Source organism: Mustela putorius, unplaced genomic scaffold, assembly GCF_011764305.1.
Source record: "Mustela putorius furo isolate JIRA1106 unplaced genomic scaffold, ASM1176430v1.1 tig00003909_pilon_pilon_pilon, whole genome shotgun sequence".
NCBI lineage: Eukaryota > Metazoa > Chordata > Mammalia > Carnivora > Mustelidae > Mustela > Mustela putorius.
The window spans coordinates 36,522,501-36,535,641 of record NW_025422057.1 but is presented as its reverse complement, the minus strand read 5'-3'; the positions used below and the strand labels follow the sequence as shown (position 1 = coordinate 36,535,641).

Below are 13,141 nucleotides of genomic sequence, written 5' to 3'. Positions count from 1 at the left end.
TAAATAAGCTTTAAAAATAAAAATTTAAAACCTGAGTTATGGGGGTAGAACTGAGTGTAAAAATTTACTTGAATTTTCTAAAAAGGCTTGTTTTAAAAAATGCTTATTAGGTTTTTGGTCCAGAAACTACACAGAAGGAATTCTTCCAGGGTTGCATTATGCAGCCAGTAAAAGACCTCTTGAAAGGACAGAGTCGGCTGATTTTTACTTACGGGCTAACCAATTCAGGAAAAACATATACATTTCAAGGTAAACTTATTATTTTTGCTGGAAAGGATTAAAGCACTAATATACCCTCATTCTCATAATACTTGCATGTAGTTATGTTTCCATCACCTAGTACATTTACTCCATTTTTAATACTAATAGCATTTTGAATGTGTATTGCTGATGGGTTTTGATTCAGATTGATTTAATTCGTTTGTGAAATTGCTTTACCCAGATGATAGAGAAGGAGATGATAAAAATTCAGAAAAAGGATTTATGTGACATAGTGAATTAAGCATGGATAACCAAGGAAGCATTTTGTTTACTTTTATACTTTGTGATTATGGGTGATTGCAAATGTTATGGCTGATCTGAATGGAAATTTTCAGATTTTGCACCAGTAGAATAGTTGATAAAATGTCCCATTATACAATGAAGAGCAAAGTGATGGAAAACTGAGTAATCCTTCAGCTTCTCTTGCTTTTGTCATAGCTGTTTACTCTTGCCTATTGGTGGTATAAAAGGAACCTTGGTAATGCAGGAATGTTTTCCACTTTCCTAATACTCTAAGAAAGTATAAAACAAAAACTCTTTCTCACAGGCACAGAAGAAAATATTGGTATTTTGCCACGAACTTTGAATGTATTATTTGATAGTCTTCAGGAAAGGCTGTACACAAAGATGAACCTTAAACCACATAGATCTAGAGAATATTTACGGTTATCACCACATCAAGAGAAAGAAGAGGTTGCTAGCAAAAGTGCATTGCTTCGGCAAATTAAAGAGGTATGGGAGTAGTCTAGTATGTGAAAAATATATACATTATGATCTTCTATAAGCTCTTTGTTTCAGCTTATATTAGAATATTTTGTGATGGTGGTGGTGGTGGTGATCATTGTCTTTTCTTTTTGAGAAAAGTATAAACTTGTTTTGCTTTATATTATACAAATAACAGAAATGTTTAAACAGTACACATGTGAATGGTTCTGAAATTTTTTTTTTTTTTTTTTTTAAAGATTTTATTTATTTATTTGACAGCGAGAAATCACAAGTAGATGGAGAGGCAGGCAGAGAGAGAGGGAAGCAGGCTCCCTGCTGAGCAGAGAGCCCGATGCGGGACTCGATCCCAGGACCCTGAGATCATGACCTGAGCCGAAGGCAGCGGCTCAACCCACTGAGCCACCCAGGCGCCCCTGGTTCTGAAATTTTTTTTTGGTTGTAGGGACTACTATATGTAATGATTAAAAATTTTTTAATTGTAGAAGTAATTTGTACATACAAAGTCTAATCAAGGGACTGTGATAAATAAAAAGTGAGAATTTCTTATAACATTAAATAAATTATAATTTATTATAAGAAATTATAAATTTCTTATCTGTTAGGTTATATTGGCCTCTTTTCTTTCTTTCCTCAATCAGTTTTTCACAGAAAGGTTTTTTTTTCTTTAAAGATTTTATTTATTTATTTGACAGACAGAGATCACAAGTAGGCAGAGAGGCAGGCAGAGAGAGGAGGAAGCAGGCTCTGCAGAGCAGAGAGCCTGACGTGGGGCTCCGTCCCAGGATCCTGGGATCATGACCTGAGCCAAAGGCAGAGGCTTTTACCCACTGAGCCACTCAGGCGCTCCACACAGAAAGTTTTTTGTAAAGGAATATTTGTTTATTCCTGTTTCTTATGGATTTAATGTTCCATTTTCAGACATTTATCCTATTCAAGATTGTTAAAACTAATAACAGTTTTTATAGATAGTTGCATAATATTGATGGGGTTCTTTTTTTTTTTTTAAGACATTTAGAAATCAGGGATTCAAGGTAATAAAATATTTTTTGCTCAGTGAGTTCAGAATTTAGAGCCCATGATTAAGATCTCTGAAAGTAAAATAGTGAGTATAAATAAAAATTATGGAAATTGTAGGGAATAGCGAGGAAAATTCTTAGAGGAGATGGAAGTCATTAATCATGAAAAAAACTTCCCTCACAAGTTATCCAGTTAAAACATAGTCTATGAAGTTATTAAAATTTTAGAAAAATGAAATCACGCTTTCATATATTGTTTGTAAAATGTGTTTTTAGAAAATGGTTTGGCAATACTGTGAGTGAGAACTTAAAAATTTTTCATATCTTTTCATCCACTAATTCACATTTAGGGATATGTCCTAAGGAACTAATTAGAGTACAGAAGAAAAAAATGATAAAGTTATATATCTTAGTATTATTTTACTGACATTACTTTGTAGATGATCTAAATGCTTAGTAGTAGGGGAATAATTAATGTATTTCACATCTTTTCAATTACACAGCCACCGTTACTTGTTTATAAATAATTTTTTAAACATAGTAAAAGTAAAAGCTGTCAGTGTAATAAGTGTGGAGAATAGAATAGAAAGGAATATATTGAAATATTACTAGTAATTGTGAGTGGCAGGGATCATATATGATGATATTCTTTTTTTTTTTTTTTTGAAGATTTTATTTATTTACTTGACAGAGAGATAGAGAGCACAAGTAAGCAGAGCAGCAGGCAGAGGGAGAGAGAGAGAAGCAAGCTGTCTGCTAAGCAGGGAGCCTAAGCAGGGTCCTCCATCCCAGGACCTTGGGATCATGACCTGAGCCGAAGGCAGCTGCTTAACCAGCTAAGCCACCCAGGCGCCCCTGATAGTCTTTTTAATACTCTTTTGTGGTTTCCCAGATTTCTTTTTTTTAAAAATATTTTATTTATTTATTTATTTGACAGAGATCATAAGTAGGCAGAGAGGCAGGCAGAGAGAGAGAGAGAGGAGGAAGCAGGTTCCCCGCTGAGCAGAGAGCCTGATGTGGGGCTTGATCCCAGGACCCTGGGATCATGACCTCGGCGGAAGGCAGGGGCTTTAACCTAGAGCCACCCAGATGCTCCTCCCAGATTTCTTATTTTGAGACTCTGTTATTTAACTGGGGGAAAGAATTAATAGTGGTCATTGAAATTGAGTAGATGAAAGGTTGTGATTTGTATGGTGACTTATTCAGATAGACAATCAATGTACTGGTTATTTAACCTTAACTAAAAATGGTTTTTAACTTAAAAAAAATTGTTCCTTTTTAGGTTGTGATGCAGAATGATAGTTACGATGGTAAGGTTTCCTTTCTCACTTACTTTTCAAATGTTTATTATATGAAATACATTTGAATAGCTTTTAATTTTTGAATCACTCCTAGTGACTTAATTTTTTTTAATAACAATAATTATAAGAAAATGGTACATACTATATGAAATATCAGTCACTGTAAAGTTTTATTTGGATTTAATATCAGAAGGAATCCCTTTCACTTGTAACTTTCATGTAGAATTCAAGAGAGATACTATTTTTTCTTTGTCCTTTACAGGTGATTTCAATTTGATTCATTGGAATTCTTTCAAAAAGAAAAGAAAGATAAAAAGGAGCCAAGCTTTAATTCATACAGAGTTTTTTTAAAACCTCTGTTTTGGTCCAAAAAGTATTTAATCTTGCTGAAAGATTTAAGGTTATTTACTTTTTCAGGTTCTTGATCTGTCTTGTGTCAGTTTTAGCCTGTTTTTAAATTTTGTGTTTATCCTTTTTTATTTTTTGTAGGAAGTTTAACCAACTCTTTGAATATCCCAGAGTTTGAAGAATCCATGAAAGACTGTGAACAAGCTAGCTTGAATATGGATAATAATATAAAATTTTCTGTGTGGGTTTCTTTCTTTGAGATTTACAATGAATGTATTTATGATTTGTTAGTTCCCGTATTATCTAAGTTCCAAAAGAGAAAGATGCTACGCCTTTCGCAAGATGTAAGGGGCTATTCTTTTATAAAAGGTATAGTAATTAATGCTTTTTATTTTACTGCTCTGAAGTTTCTTTCTAGACTTTGTTACAGCAAGCTGGAGATAGAAAATTTTTATATTAATCATTAACATCAACATAGTAAGAGAAGTTTGTGCTTTGGAGGTATGTTTTGGTATGTTAATTAAACCTGAGTGTAAAGGGGTCAGGGTTGATACTGTTTTGCTTGAGTTTCATTGGTAGATTTTGGGAGGTGGGAAAAGCTGTGTGTGTTGGTATTCACATTAATCTGCAGCTATGTAGCAGCTGTGAAGCTATGGAAATGTATCTGCTCTTCCACAGTGGTGTTTTTCCAACTTTATAAAATCACTACTCAAAGTAGAAAGTACATACATATATTAACATTATCTAGTAATTAACTAGATAACTAGATAATTATCTAGTAATTAACTAGATAAACTAGATACTAGATAATTAACATTATCTAGTTTGCATGTGTATATATATATGCATATGTATTTACAACTGAGAAGTTTCATTAATTATACTTACCCTTAGTACAAGGAATACTCTTTGATATTTTTCTGTATTCTGTTTCATTTTTATAAAATGTTGTTTATGACTCTAAATTTGACTTCATGATTGACTAATGAATTGCAATCTGCAGTGTTTCACATCTAGGTAATTTTGTAGGTTTAATCTATAATATGCTTTGTTTTCATCTTTTTTTTTCTGGGTGTTTAATTCTAAGGAGTTTCTTCTATTTTCAATTTTCCCTTTGGACTACTGTTGAAAAACATCTGTGTTTGTATAACTTAAATATTGGAAAATAATTATAGTATCCTCCTCATGTGTATCTCTTCTAGTGGAATATAGAATGTGTGAGTGGATTCCACCTAGGTGTTGTTATTAAAAGATTTCATTATATGTCTTTGGGAAAAGAGGTTACAAATCTCTAAAGAGATTACATTGTATAACAAATGCTGTTTTTATAAAGTGGTAAGTGTCCTCTTTACTTTTCAAAGATCTACAGTGGATTCAAGTGTCTGATTCCAAAGAAGCGTATAGACTCTTAAAACTAGGAATAAAGCACCAGAGTGTTGCCTTCACCAAACTGAACAATGCTTCTAGTAGAAGGTAAAGAGGAAGCCCTGCTGTGTGAACTTGAAGTACCCAGTATAATCTGTGCTATTATAAATACAACTAAGATTAAAGTGGGCAGTAGGTTCTCTGATATGTTAAATGAATTCATGGGCATAAAAAATATTTTATTAAGAGCAATGAACACAAAAGATTATCAGGACTATTTATTGTTCTAACAAAATGTACTAATTTGCATAAAGTCTCTTAGGTATTTTTATTCTTTATGTGAATATCTAAGCTCAATATTTTAAGAGTTGCTTACAGTATGCATCTCAAGGGGTTAAGGAATGATGTTTTTGAAGGAAGGGATGGAGGCTTGAGAGACAAAAGGAAATAAGTTTAAGCAGCGAATTATTTATTTATTTATTTATTTATTTTTTAAATTTTTTATTTTTTATAAACATATATTTTTATCCCCAGGGGTACAGGAGCAGTGAAATATTTAAAACAGGCTGTCTCTTAAGGGGGAAAGAGCCCTGTCCCCCATACTCAGTATGGCTTGAAGATAGTGTATGATCCAGATAAGCCTGTATTTGGGCCTAATGTATGCTTTACTTTAAGTGTATACTAAAAGAAAATTAGTATATATACCATTTTAACTGATAGCATAATCTTTGCAAGTATATTGAGATTTTATTATAAATGATTTCACTAATAGAAGTTCGAATGTTAAGAGAAGGAGAGGGTTCAGAGAATTTGGGGCTTAATGAAAGATAAGATATTTGGTTTTAGGGAATTAGGTATGTAGGTGACAGTGGAACACTGGATTGAAATATCTGGCAACTAGTTGGAAAGTACAGTGCTGGAGGTATGGCTAGTATTAGGATATAAACGTTGATTTAGATGCATATGTTGTCTGTTTAGAATATAGAAATTAAAAATGAAAGATAACATTTGATTTTTCTATATTTCTTTTAGTCATAGCATATTCACCATTAGAATATTACAGATTGAAGATTCTGAAATGCCTCGTGTAATACGAGTCAGTGAGTAAGTTGAGCATTCTTTAAGTTGTAATTATTTTGGGGGCGCCTGGGTGGCTCACTTGGTTAAGTGCCTGACTCTTGATTTCAGCTCAAATCATGATTTTAGGATTGTGAGATTGAGTCCAGTATTAGACTCTTCACTAAGCGTGGAGCCTGCTCAAGATTCTCTCTCTCCCTCTCCTCCTCAACCCCCACTAAGGCTGTCTCTCTATCTCTCACTTAAAAAAAAAAAAAATTGTAATTATTTTGAATTGTTTTGTTTTGAAGAACTTTTTATAGTTTTTTTTTTTTTTGTTAATTCAGATTGTGTTTATGTGATCTTGCTGGTTCAGAAAGAAGCATGAAGACACAGAATGAAGGGGAAAGGTTAAGAGAGACTGGGAATATCAACACTTCTTTATTAACTCTGGGAAAATGTATAAATGTTTTGAAAAACAGTGAAAAGTCAAAGTAAGTTGCTGGAAGTGCAATGGGTATATTAAGTATTAATAATATTTAAATTTTCAAGTCTTATTTTAGAAAGTTCTCTTTTGTTTTTAACCTGCTTTTTTGTAATGGCTATACATGAAATATGAAAGAAATACTTAGAATTCTTGGATTAAAAAAACTGAAATGAAAAAACAATGTCAGTCGATGCCATTGGCTCATCAAGTAAACATAATATTTTCCATCGCAAGTATATGTCAATAGACACTAGAGATAATAAGCCTCTCATGATCCTGGCTTAGCATCTATAACCACTTTATTCTTACTAATCATTTTGTTCTTCTAGATGTAATAGATTTCTGCATTAATTAGCATTTTAAGCTGAATGAGTTGTAATTAACCTTTATCATTTTTAGTAAAGGTGTTTCATGGCATATATTGTAAAATTTCTTAACATTAGAAAACACAACCCACTTCAATTTGATTTTCTTAACATTTTGTCTTGTGAGGTATTGTTATTGTTGGTATTATTATCAGCAGTATTTAAAGACAATAGTAGGAATAAACAAAATGACCTTTCTGTTTTATATGCTAGTCACTAACCTAGAAGTCCGTGATAGCTAGATCAATTATTTCTTTGTAAAATTTATTAGCATTCTTACTTCATGAGATTTGTTTTAACTTAGAGTTTTTTGAAAAATTTTTCCATAGGTTTCAACAGCACGTGCCTTTCCGGGAAAGCAAACTGACCCACTATTTTCAAAGTTTTTTTAATGGTAAAGGGAAAATATGCATGATTGTCAACATCAGCCAATGTTATTTTGCCTATGATGAAACGCTCAATGTGTTGAAATTCTCAGCCATTGCACAAAAAGTAAATATATTCAAATTTCTGCAGAATTTATTAAGTCTCTTATTAGAATGTGAACCATTTTTTCTCAGCATGGCTAATACATTTTGCACTTAAAACTGTAAACCTAGGAAATAATTGAAGATTAAAAATGTAAATGTTTGACCAAGTAAGAGGACATGTGACAAGATTGAAAGTTATCCCTTGTGTTATTATTTTTTCTTAAAGATTTATTTATTTATTTTAGAAAATGACAGTGCGGGGGAGAGCGAAAGAAAGCATGGGAGGGAGAGGAGCAGAGAGACAGGGAGAGAGAAACCCAAACTGACTCTGAGCTGAATGTCGAGCCCAACATGGGGCTCGATCCCACAACCCTAAGATCATGACCTGAGCTGAAACTTGAGAGTTGGATGCTAAGCCAAGGGAGCCACCCAGGCACCCCCAAATTATGAGTATTCTTGTAATGGATTGACTGCTCCACCACCCATCTAATTCACTGTCTAATCAGGAAGCCCTTCTGCTAGGAGCCCTTCTGTATGTTTGTTTGCATAGGTCTTTTTTAAATGCTAGAATTGTCATTTGACTTAAATTTATGAAATTATTTTTTCGTCGACAGTTTTTCCTTTTCTGTTTTAAAAGTCACATTGGATATTTTAACAGGTTTGTGTTCCAGACACTTTAAATTCTTCACAAGAGAAATCATTTGGACCTGTCAAGTCTCAAGAGGTATTATTAGACATTAATAATTCAGTTAATAAAATATTAAATGTAAAAAGATCCACAATTTCATGGGAAAGTGGTCTAGAAGATGTGGTGGAAGATGAAGATATAATTGAGGATTTAGAAAAAGGTGAAGAAAACCAAAGTATGGAAACTGATCTTACTGATGAAGATCTAGATAAAACACTGGAGGAAGATAAGGCTTTCATTAGCTACGAGGAGAAGAGAGTATGTATTAAGAACTTGTATTTCTAAGCTTGGCTTATTATTATTTAAGTGAAGTTAGTTTTAATAATACTTAAATCTCCCTGTCTTCTAATTTTTTTCAACAATGTGCTAAATTTTTTATATATCTCAGCTTTATATTTTGAAAGAAAATAATTTTTTAAAGATTTTATTTATTTATTTTAAATTTTATTTATTTATTTGACAGAGAGAGAGATCACAAGTAGGTAGAGAGGCAGGCAGAGAGAGAGGGGGAAGCAGGCTCCCCGCTGAGCAGAGAGCCTGATGTGGGACTCCATCCCAGGACCCTGAGATCATGACCTGAGCTGAAGGCAGAGGCTTAACCCACTGAGCCACCCAGGCGCCCCTAAGGATTTTATTTTTAAGTAATCTTTTCAACATGGGACTTGAACTCACAACTCCATGATCAAGAGTTGCAAACTGTACCAAGTGAGCCAGCCAGGTGCTCCTATAATTTGAAAAATTTTAAACCCACAGAAAGACTAGTACAGTGAAAACTCATTGGATTTTTAGTTAACATTATACCATGTTCAATTCTTTATATGTTTGTGAATACACATTTTTTGCCTGTACCATTTGAAAATGAGATATAGACATAATGAATGATACCTTACCACTACTTCACTGTGTTTCCTAATACTGTAGACATAATCCTTATGATCACAAGACCATTTTCACACCCAAGCAATTTAACATTGATAGAATAATCTGTTATACTGTCCATAGTGAGATTTCTTCAGTGATTCTACTATGTCCTTTATAGGCACTTTGTTTTTGATCTACAACTGAAGTTAAAAAATTGCTTTTGATTGTCATGTTTCTTATGTTTCTTTAGTTATTTGTAATCCCACAAAGATATTTTTTGAGAAGTTAAGGCTAGTTGTCTTGTAGAACACCCCCAATCTGGATTTCTCTGATTTTTCTTCATGATTCAGGTATTACACTATTATCTACGTCACATTGTGAGTTTCATATTGCATCCTATATGGAGACACAGGATACTTGATTTCCCCATTCTTGGTGATGCTAGGTTTTGCTCATTTGGTTAAGGTATTGTGTTTCAGATCTCTTTTCATTGTGAAATTGTATCACCTGTGTGATGATACTTTTGAGACCATATGGATGCCTTCTTCTGCAGTATCCTTTCACACAATGATTCTGGCATACTGCACCAAACTTAGTTTGCAGTCTTAAGTACAAGCACTCAAAATGGCCAGCTAGTACCAATTAGTCTTTCTTCAAAAACAGGAATTGGTTGTTCGTCTATATATTTATGGTAAATAAATAAGATTGAATGGTGGTAATTTTAGCCTCTGTTCAGATACAGTTCACACATTTATTTACATTGTATTAATCTGAGATTTAGGTCATGTTCATATTACTGGTTCCCCTCATTAATTGGCCATAACTACATCTGTATATATGGAGTCTTCTTAACCATTGTCCTAGGTACCCTGATAACCATATGCTCATGGGTGTGCTTTAAAAGTGTTGACAAGGGGCACCTGGGTGGCTCAGTGGGTTAAAGCCTCTGCTCAGGTCATGATCCCAGGGTCCTGGGATCGAGCCCTGCATTGGGCTCTCTGCTCAGCAGGGAGCCTGCTTCCTTTTCTCTCTCTGACTGCTTCTCTGCCTACTTGTGATCTCTGCCGAATAAATAAACAAAATCTTGAAAAAAAGTAAAATAAAATATAAGTGTTGACAAATCTCACGTCCTAGTACCCTTGGACTGTAGAAGTCAAAGTAGATGGATGATATATTGGTTTAAATATTCTTGTTTTAATAATTTAGTTCAATGTCCCTGAAGACCATTATTGCACATGTGTTGTTTGGAAATGCGAATGAAAGCTTCAGATGCTGTCCCAATCTATCTGTTCACTGTGATGGGATCTTGCTTACTGCGGACCTCTGTAATGTAATGCTTTACCTCAGTGATAAAAGGAGCGATCAGTAGGCCTAGTTTAGTTTGTAGTAATTTTCTCAAAGCTGAAGTTTATATGTGATGTTGATTAAAGTTGAAATGTTAGTAAAATTTCTGAATTTACCAGAGGTAACTAATGCTACAGTTTATAATTGATAATATCGTATAAGTGCATATCTCCCTATAGCATTGATAAAATAAAAATTACATCAAAGTGTATTATAATATTTAACTTTTATTTTATTTTAATTTTTATTTTTTTGACAGACAGAGATCACAAGTAGGCAGAGAGGCAGGCAGAGAGGAAGAAGCAGGCTCCCTGCTGAGCAGAGAGCATGATGTGAGGCTCGATCCCAGGACCCTGCGGTCATGACCTGAGCCGATGGCAGAGGCTTTAACCCACTGAGCCACCCAGGCGCCCCTATAATATTTAACTTTTAAAAATGAAACTGATTAGACTGCTTGCTTTATATTATTAGCATTTTAATTTGCATTAAAAATCATTATGAGATACATAGATATTGGCATATTGATACTTATGGTTCATTTAGCCAGAAAGACCAGATTTTTTTTTTAGCAAAAACTTTATCATGCGCTAATAATGATAAAACATGAATTGTTGAGAATTATTAAAATAAGGCGATTTCCCAAGCTATTCCCACATTCATGCATATTTCTCTAGGTCTCCTGCATTTCTTCTTTAGTCATTATAGTTTATTATTTTATTATATTTTTTAAAATTTAAATTCAATTTATTAAACATATAGTGTATTGTTAGTTTCAGAGGTAGAATACCCAGTGTTCATTACATCACATGCCTTAATGTCCACCATGCAGTTACTCCACCACCCTGCTTCCAGCAACCTACAGTTTGTTTCCTATGTTGAAGAGTCTCTTATGGTTTGTCTCCCTCTCTGATTTCATCTTGTTTTATTTTTCATTCCCTTCCCCTATGATACCTTTTTGTTTCTTAAATTCCACATATGAGTGAGATGATATGATGATTGTCTTTCTCTGATTTCACTTAGCATAATACCCTGTAGTTATATCCACATTGTTGCAAATGGCAAGATTTCATTTTTTTGATGGCTGAGCGCAGTATTCCTGTGTGTGTGTGTGTGTGTGTGTGTGTGTGTGTGTGTCTTATTTATCCATTCTCTCTTGATGGCCGTCTGGGTTCTTTCTATAGCTTGGCTATTGTGGATATTGCTGCTAAAAAAATAGTGACACCTAAGTGGCTCACTCAGTTAAGCTTCTTACTCTTGATCTCAGCTCAGATTTCATTACAGCTTATTGTTTTAAACAGTGGGAAAATGTGGTTGTTTGAAATTATAAAAGTATTATTTAATCATGGTGGAGTCTGGAAAAAGAAAAAGAGGGAAACTAAATATAAAAATCTCTTTACATACCAGTCATGTTAATGGTTTTTTACTGCACATTACACTTTTGTATGCTGATTTTCTTCACTTGAAAGTACAAATTGTGCAAGATTGTGCAAAGTATGAATTAATAGTATGTCATTATTGTTCATTACAGTAGGTTTCTTTGTGATTGCACCATAATTGAACCAATCTTTTTATGTTTGACTTTTCAATTAGGTTTCACTTTTCAATAATTAAATATAATCGCTACTACAAAACAATACTCTGATAACAATTTTCACAGCCAAAACACTGGGTCCTGTTATATAAGTATTTACTTGGTATAGTTTCATGGGAGAATTAAAAAGTCAAAATATCTATAAAAAATATTTTCAGATTTAAAATTGAGACACTGAAAGATCTGTAGCTTTGAGAGAGTTTACTGATTAATTTATTATTGAGAAACTTTAAATAGAAATCTTAAGGAATATGAGGCTATTCTCTGATGCTCTAATTTATTTTGTCATAGATCTGTATTGGCCAGGTTAAGTGTTAATTGATTTATTTATCCATTGTCCATATTATATGATTATGTATGCATTTTCCAAAGTCTTAGAGTTGTTGCTTACATTTGGATATTTATAAAAGCCTAGTAAGATAAGTTTATGTTACATCTCTTTTTTCCATTTTGGAAAGTGTTTTGGGATTCTTAGTAACTTCTCTATGTAACACTTAGGCTTTAGATCTTGACTAATTTATAATCCAACCTTCAGCACTTTCCACAGACCTGTTCTTTACTTTCTTCACCTTTGAAATATGGATGCTACTACCAACCTCACAGAGGTTGTATGGATTGAAAAGCATCAAATATGAACTCTTCAGAGTAGTTTCTGGTAGATAATAGATTTTTAGATTTTTTTTTCCTTTTTTTCCCTTTCTTTGTGTAGCCTCATGGTAATACATTTGAGTTACTGTAAGTATATTTTTAAAATACAGAGAGGTCCACTTGATATTTCAGAGTAATGAATTTCTGCAATATTTTCAGTGAGAATACTACCATTATTGAAAGAATGCATAATTGTGGTCACTAAATGAAGAGTTATTTTTGAATGCTCAGACTGTAGTATTTCTTTTGGGATATATTTATTCTTAGGATTTTAATATTTATGTTTTAGAAACTATTAGATTTAATAGAAGACTTGAAAAAAAAACTGATAAATGAAAGAAAAGAAAAGTTAACACTGGAATTTAAAATTCGTGATGAAGTTACACAGGAGTTTACTCAATATTTAGCTCAACGGGAAGCTGACTTTAAGTAAGTTATTTCTTTATGTCCTAGTAAAAATTGAGAATTTTATTTGTTCAGAATTTTTAAAAAGTTATTTATTTATATTAAGTGGCTTCTGAATTCTGACCTTTCTGCGGGCTTGAAAGTAACTTGCTAATCCTTACAGTGTTTCAGAGTTGTACATGAATGATTTAGAATCTGCTTTTAGTTTT

The 13,141-nt window shown here is 33.1% G+C and overlaps 1 protein-coding gene across 10 annotated transcripts in view; it reads left to right on the top strand.

The window, feature by feature from the left end:
* KIF20B (kinesin family member 20B) overlaps positions 1-13,141 on the top strand; it is a 67,265-nt gene that overhangs the window by 9,816 nt on the left and 44,308 nt on the right. For all 10 annotated transcript variants that reach the window (XM_045068723.1, XM_013054752.2, XM_004749681.3 and 7 more), the window contains 10 exons: positions 111-249; positions 809-993; positions 3,286-3,313; positions 3,794-4,021; positions 5,014-5,125; positions 6,050-6,121; positions 6,421-6,567; positions 7,255-7,417; positions 8,054-8,341; positions 12,817-12,956. In XM_045068723.1, coding sequence (XP_044924658.1) covers positions 111-249; positions 809-993; positions 3,286-3,313; positions 3,794-4,021; positions 5,014-5,125; positions 6,050-6,121; positions 6,421-6,567; positions 7,255-7,417; positions 8,054-8,341; positions 12,817-12,956 — 1,502 coding nt within the window. The remainder of the gene's footprint in view (positions 1-110; positions 250-808; positions 994-3,285; positions 3,314-3,793; positions 4,022-5,013; positions 5,126-6,049; positions 6,122-6,420; positions 6,568-7,254; positions 7,418-8,053; positions 8,342-12,816; positions 12,957-13,141) is intronic.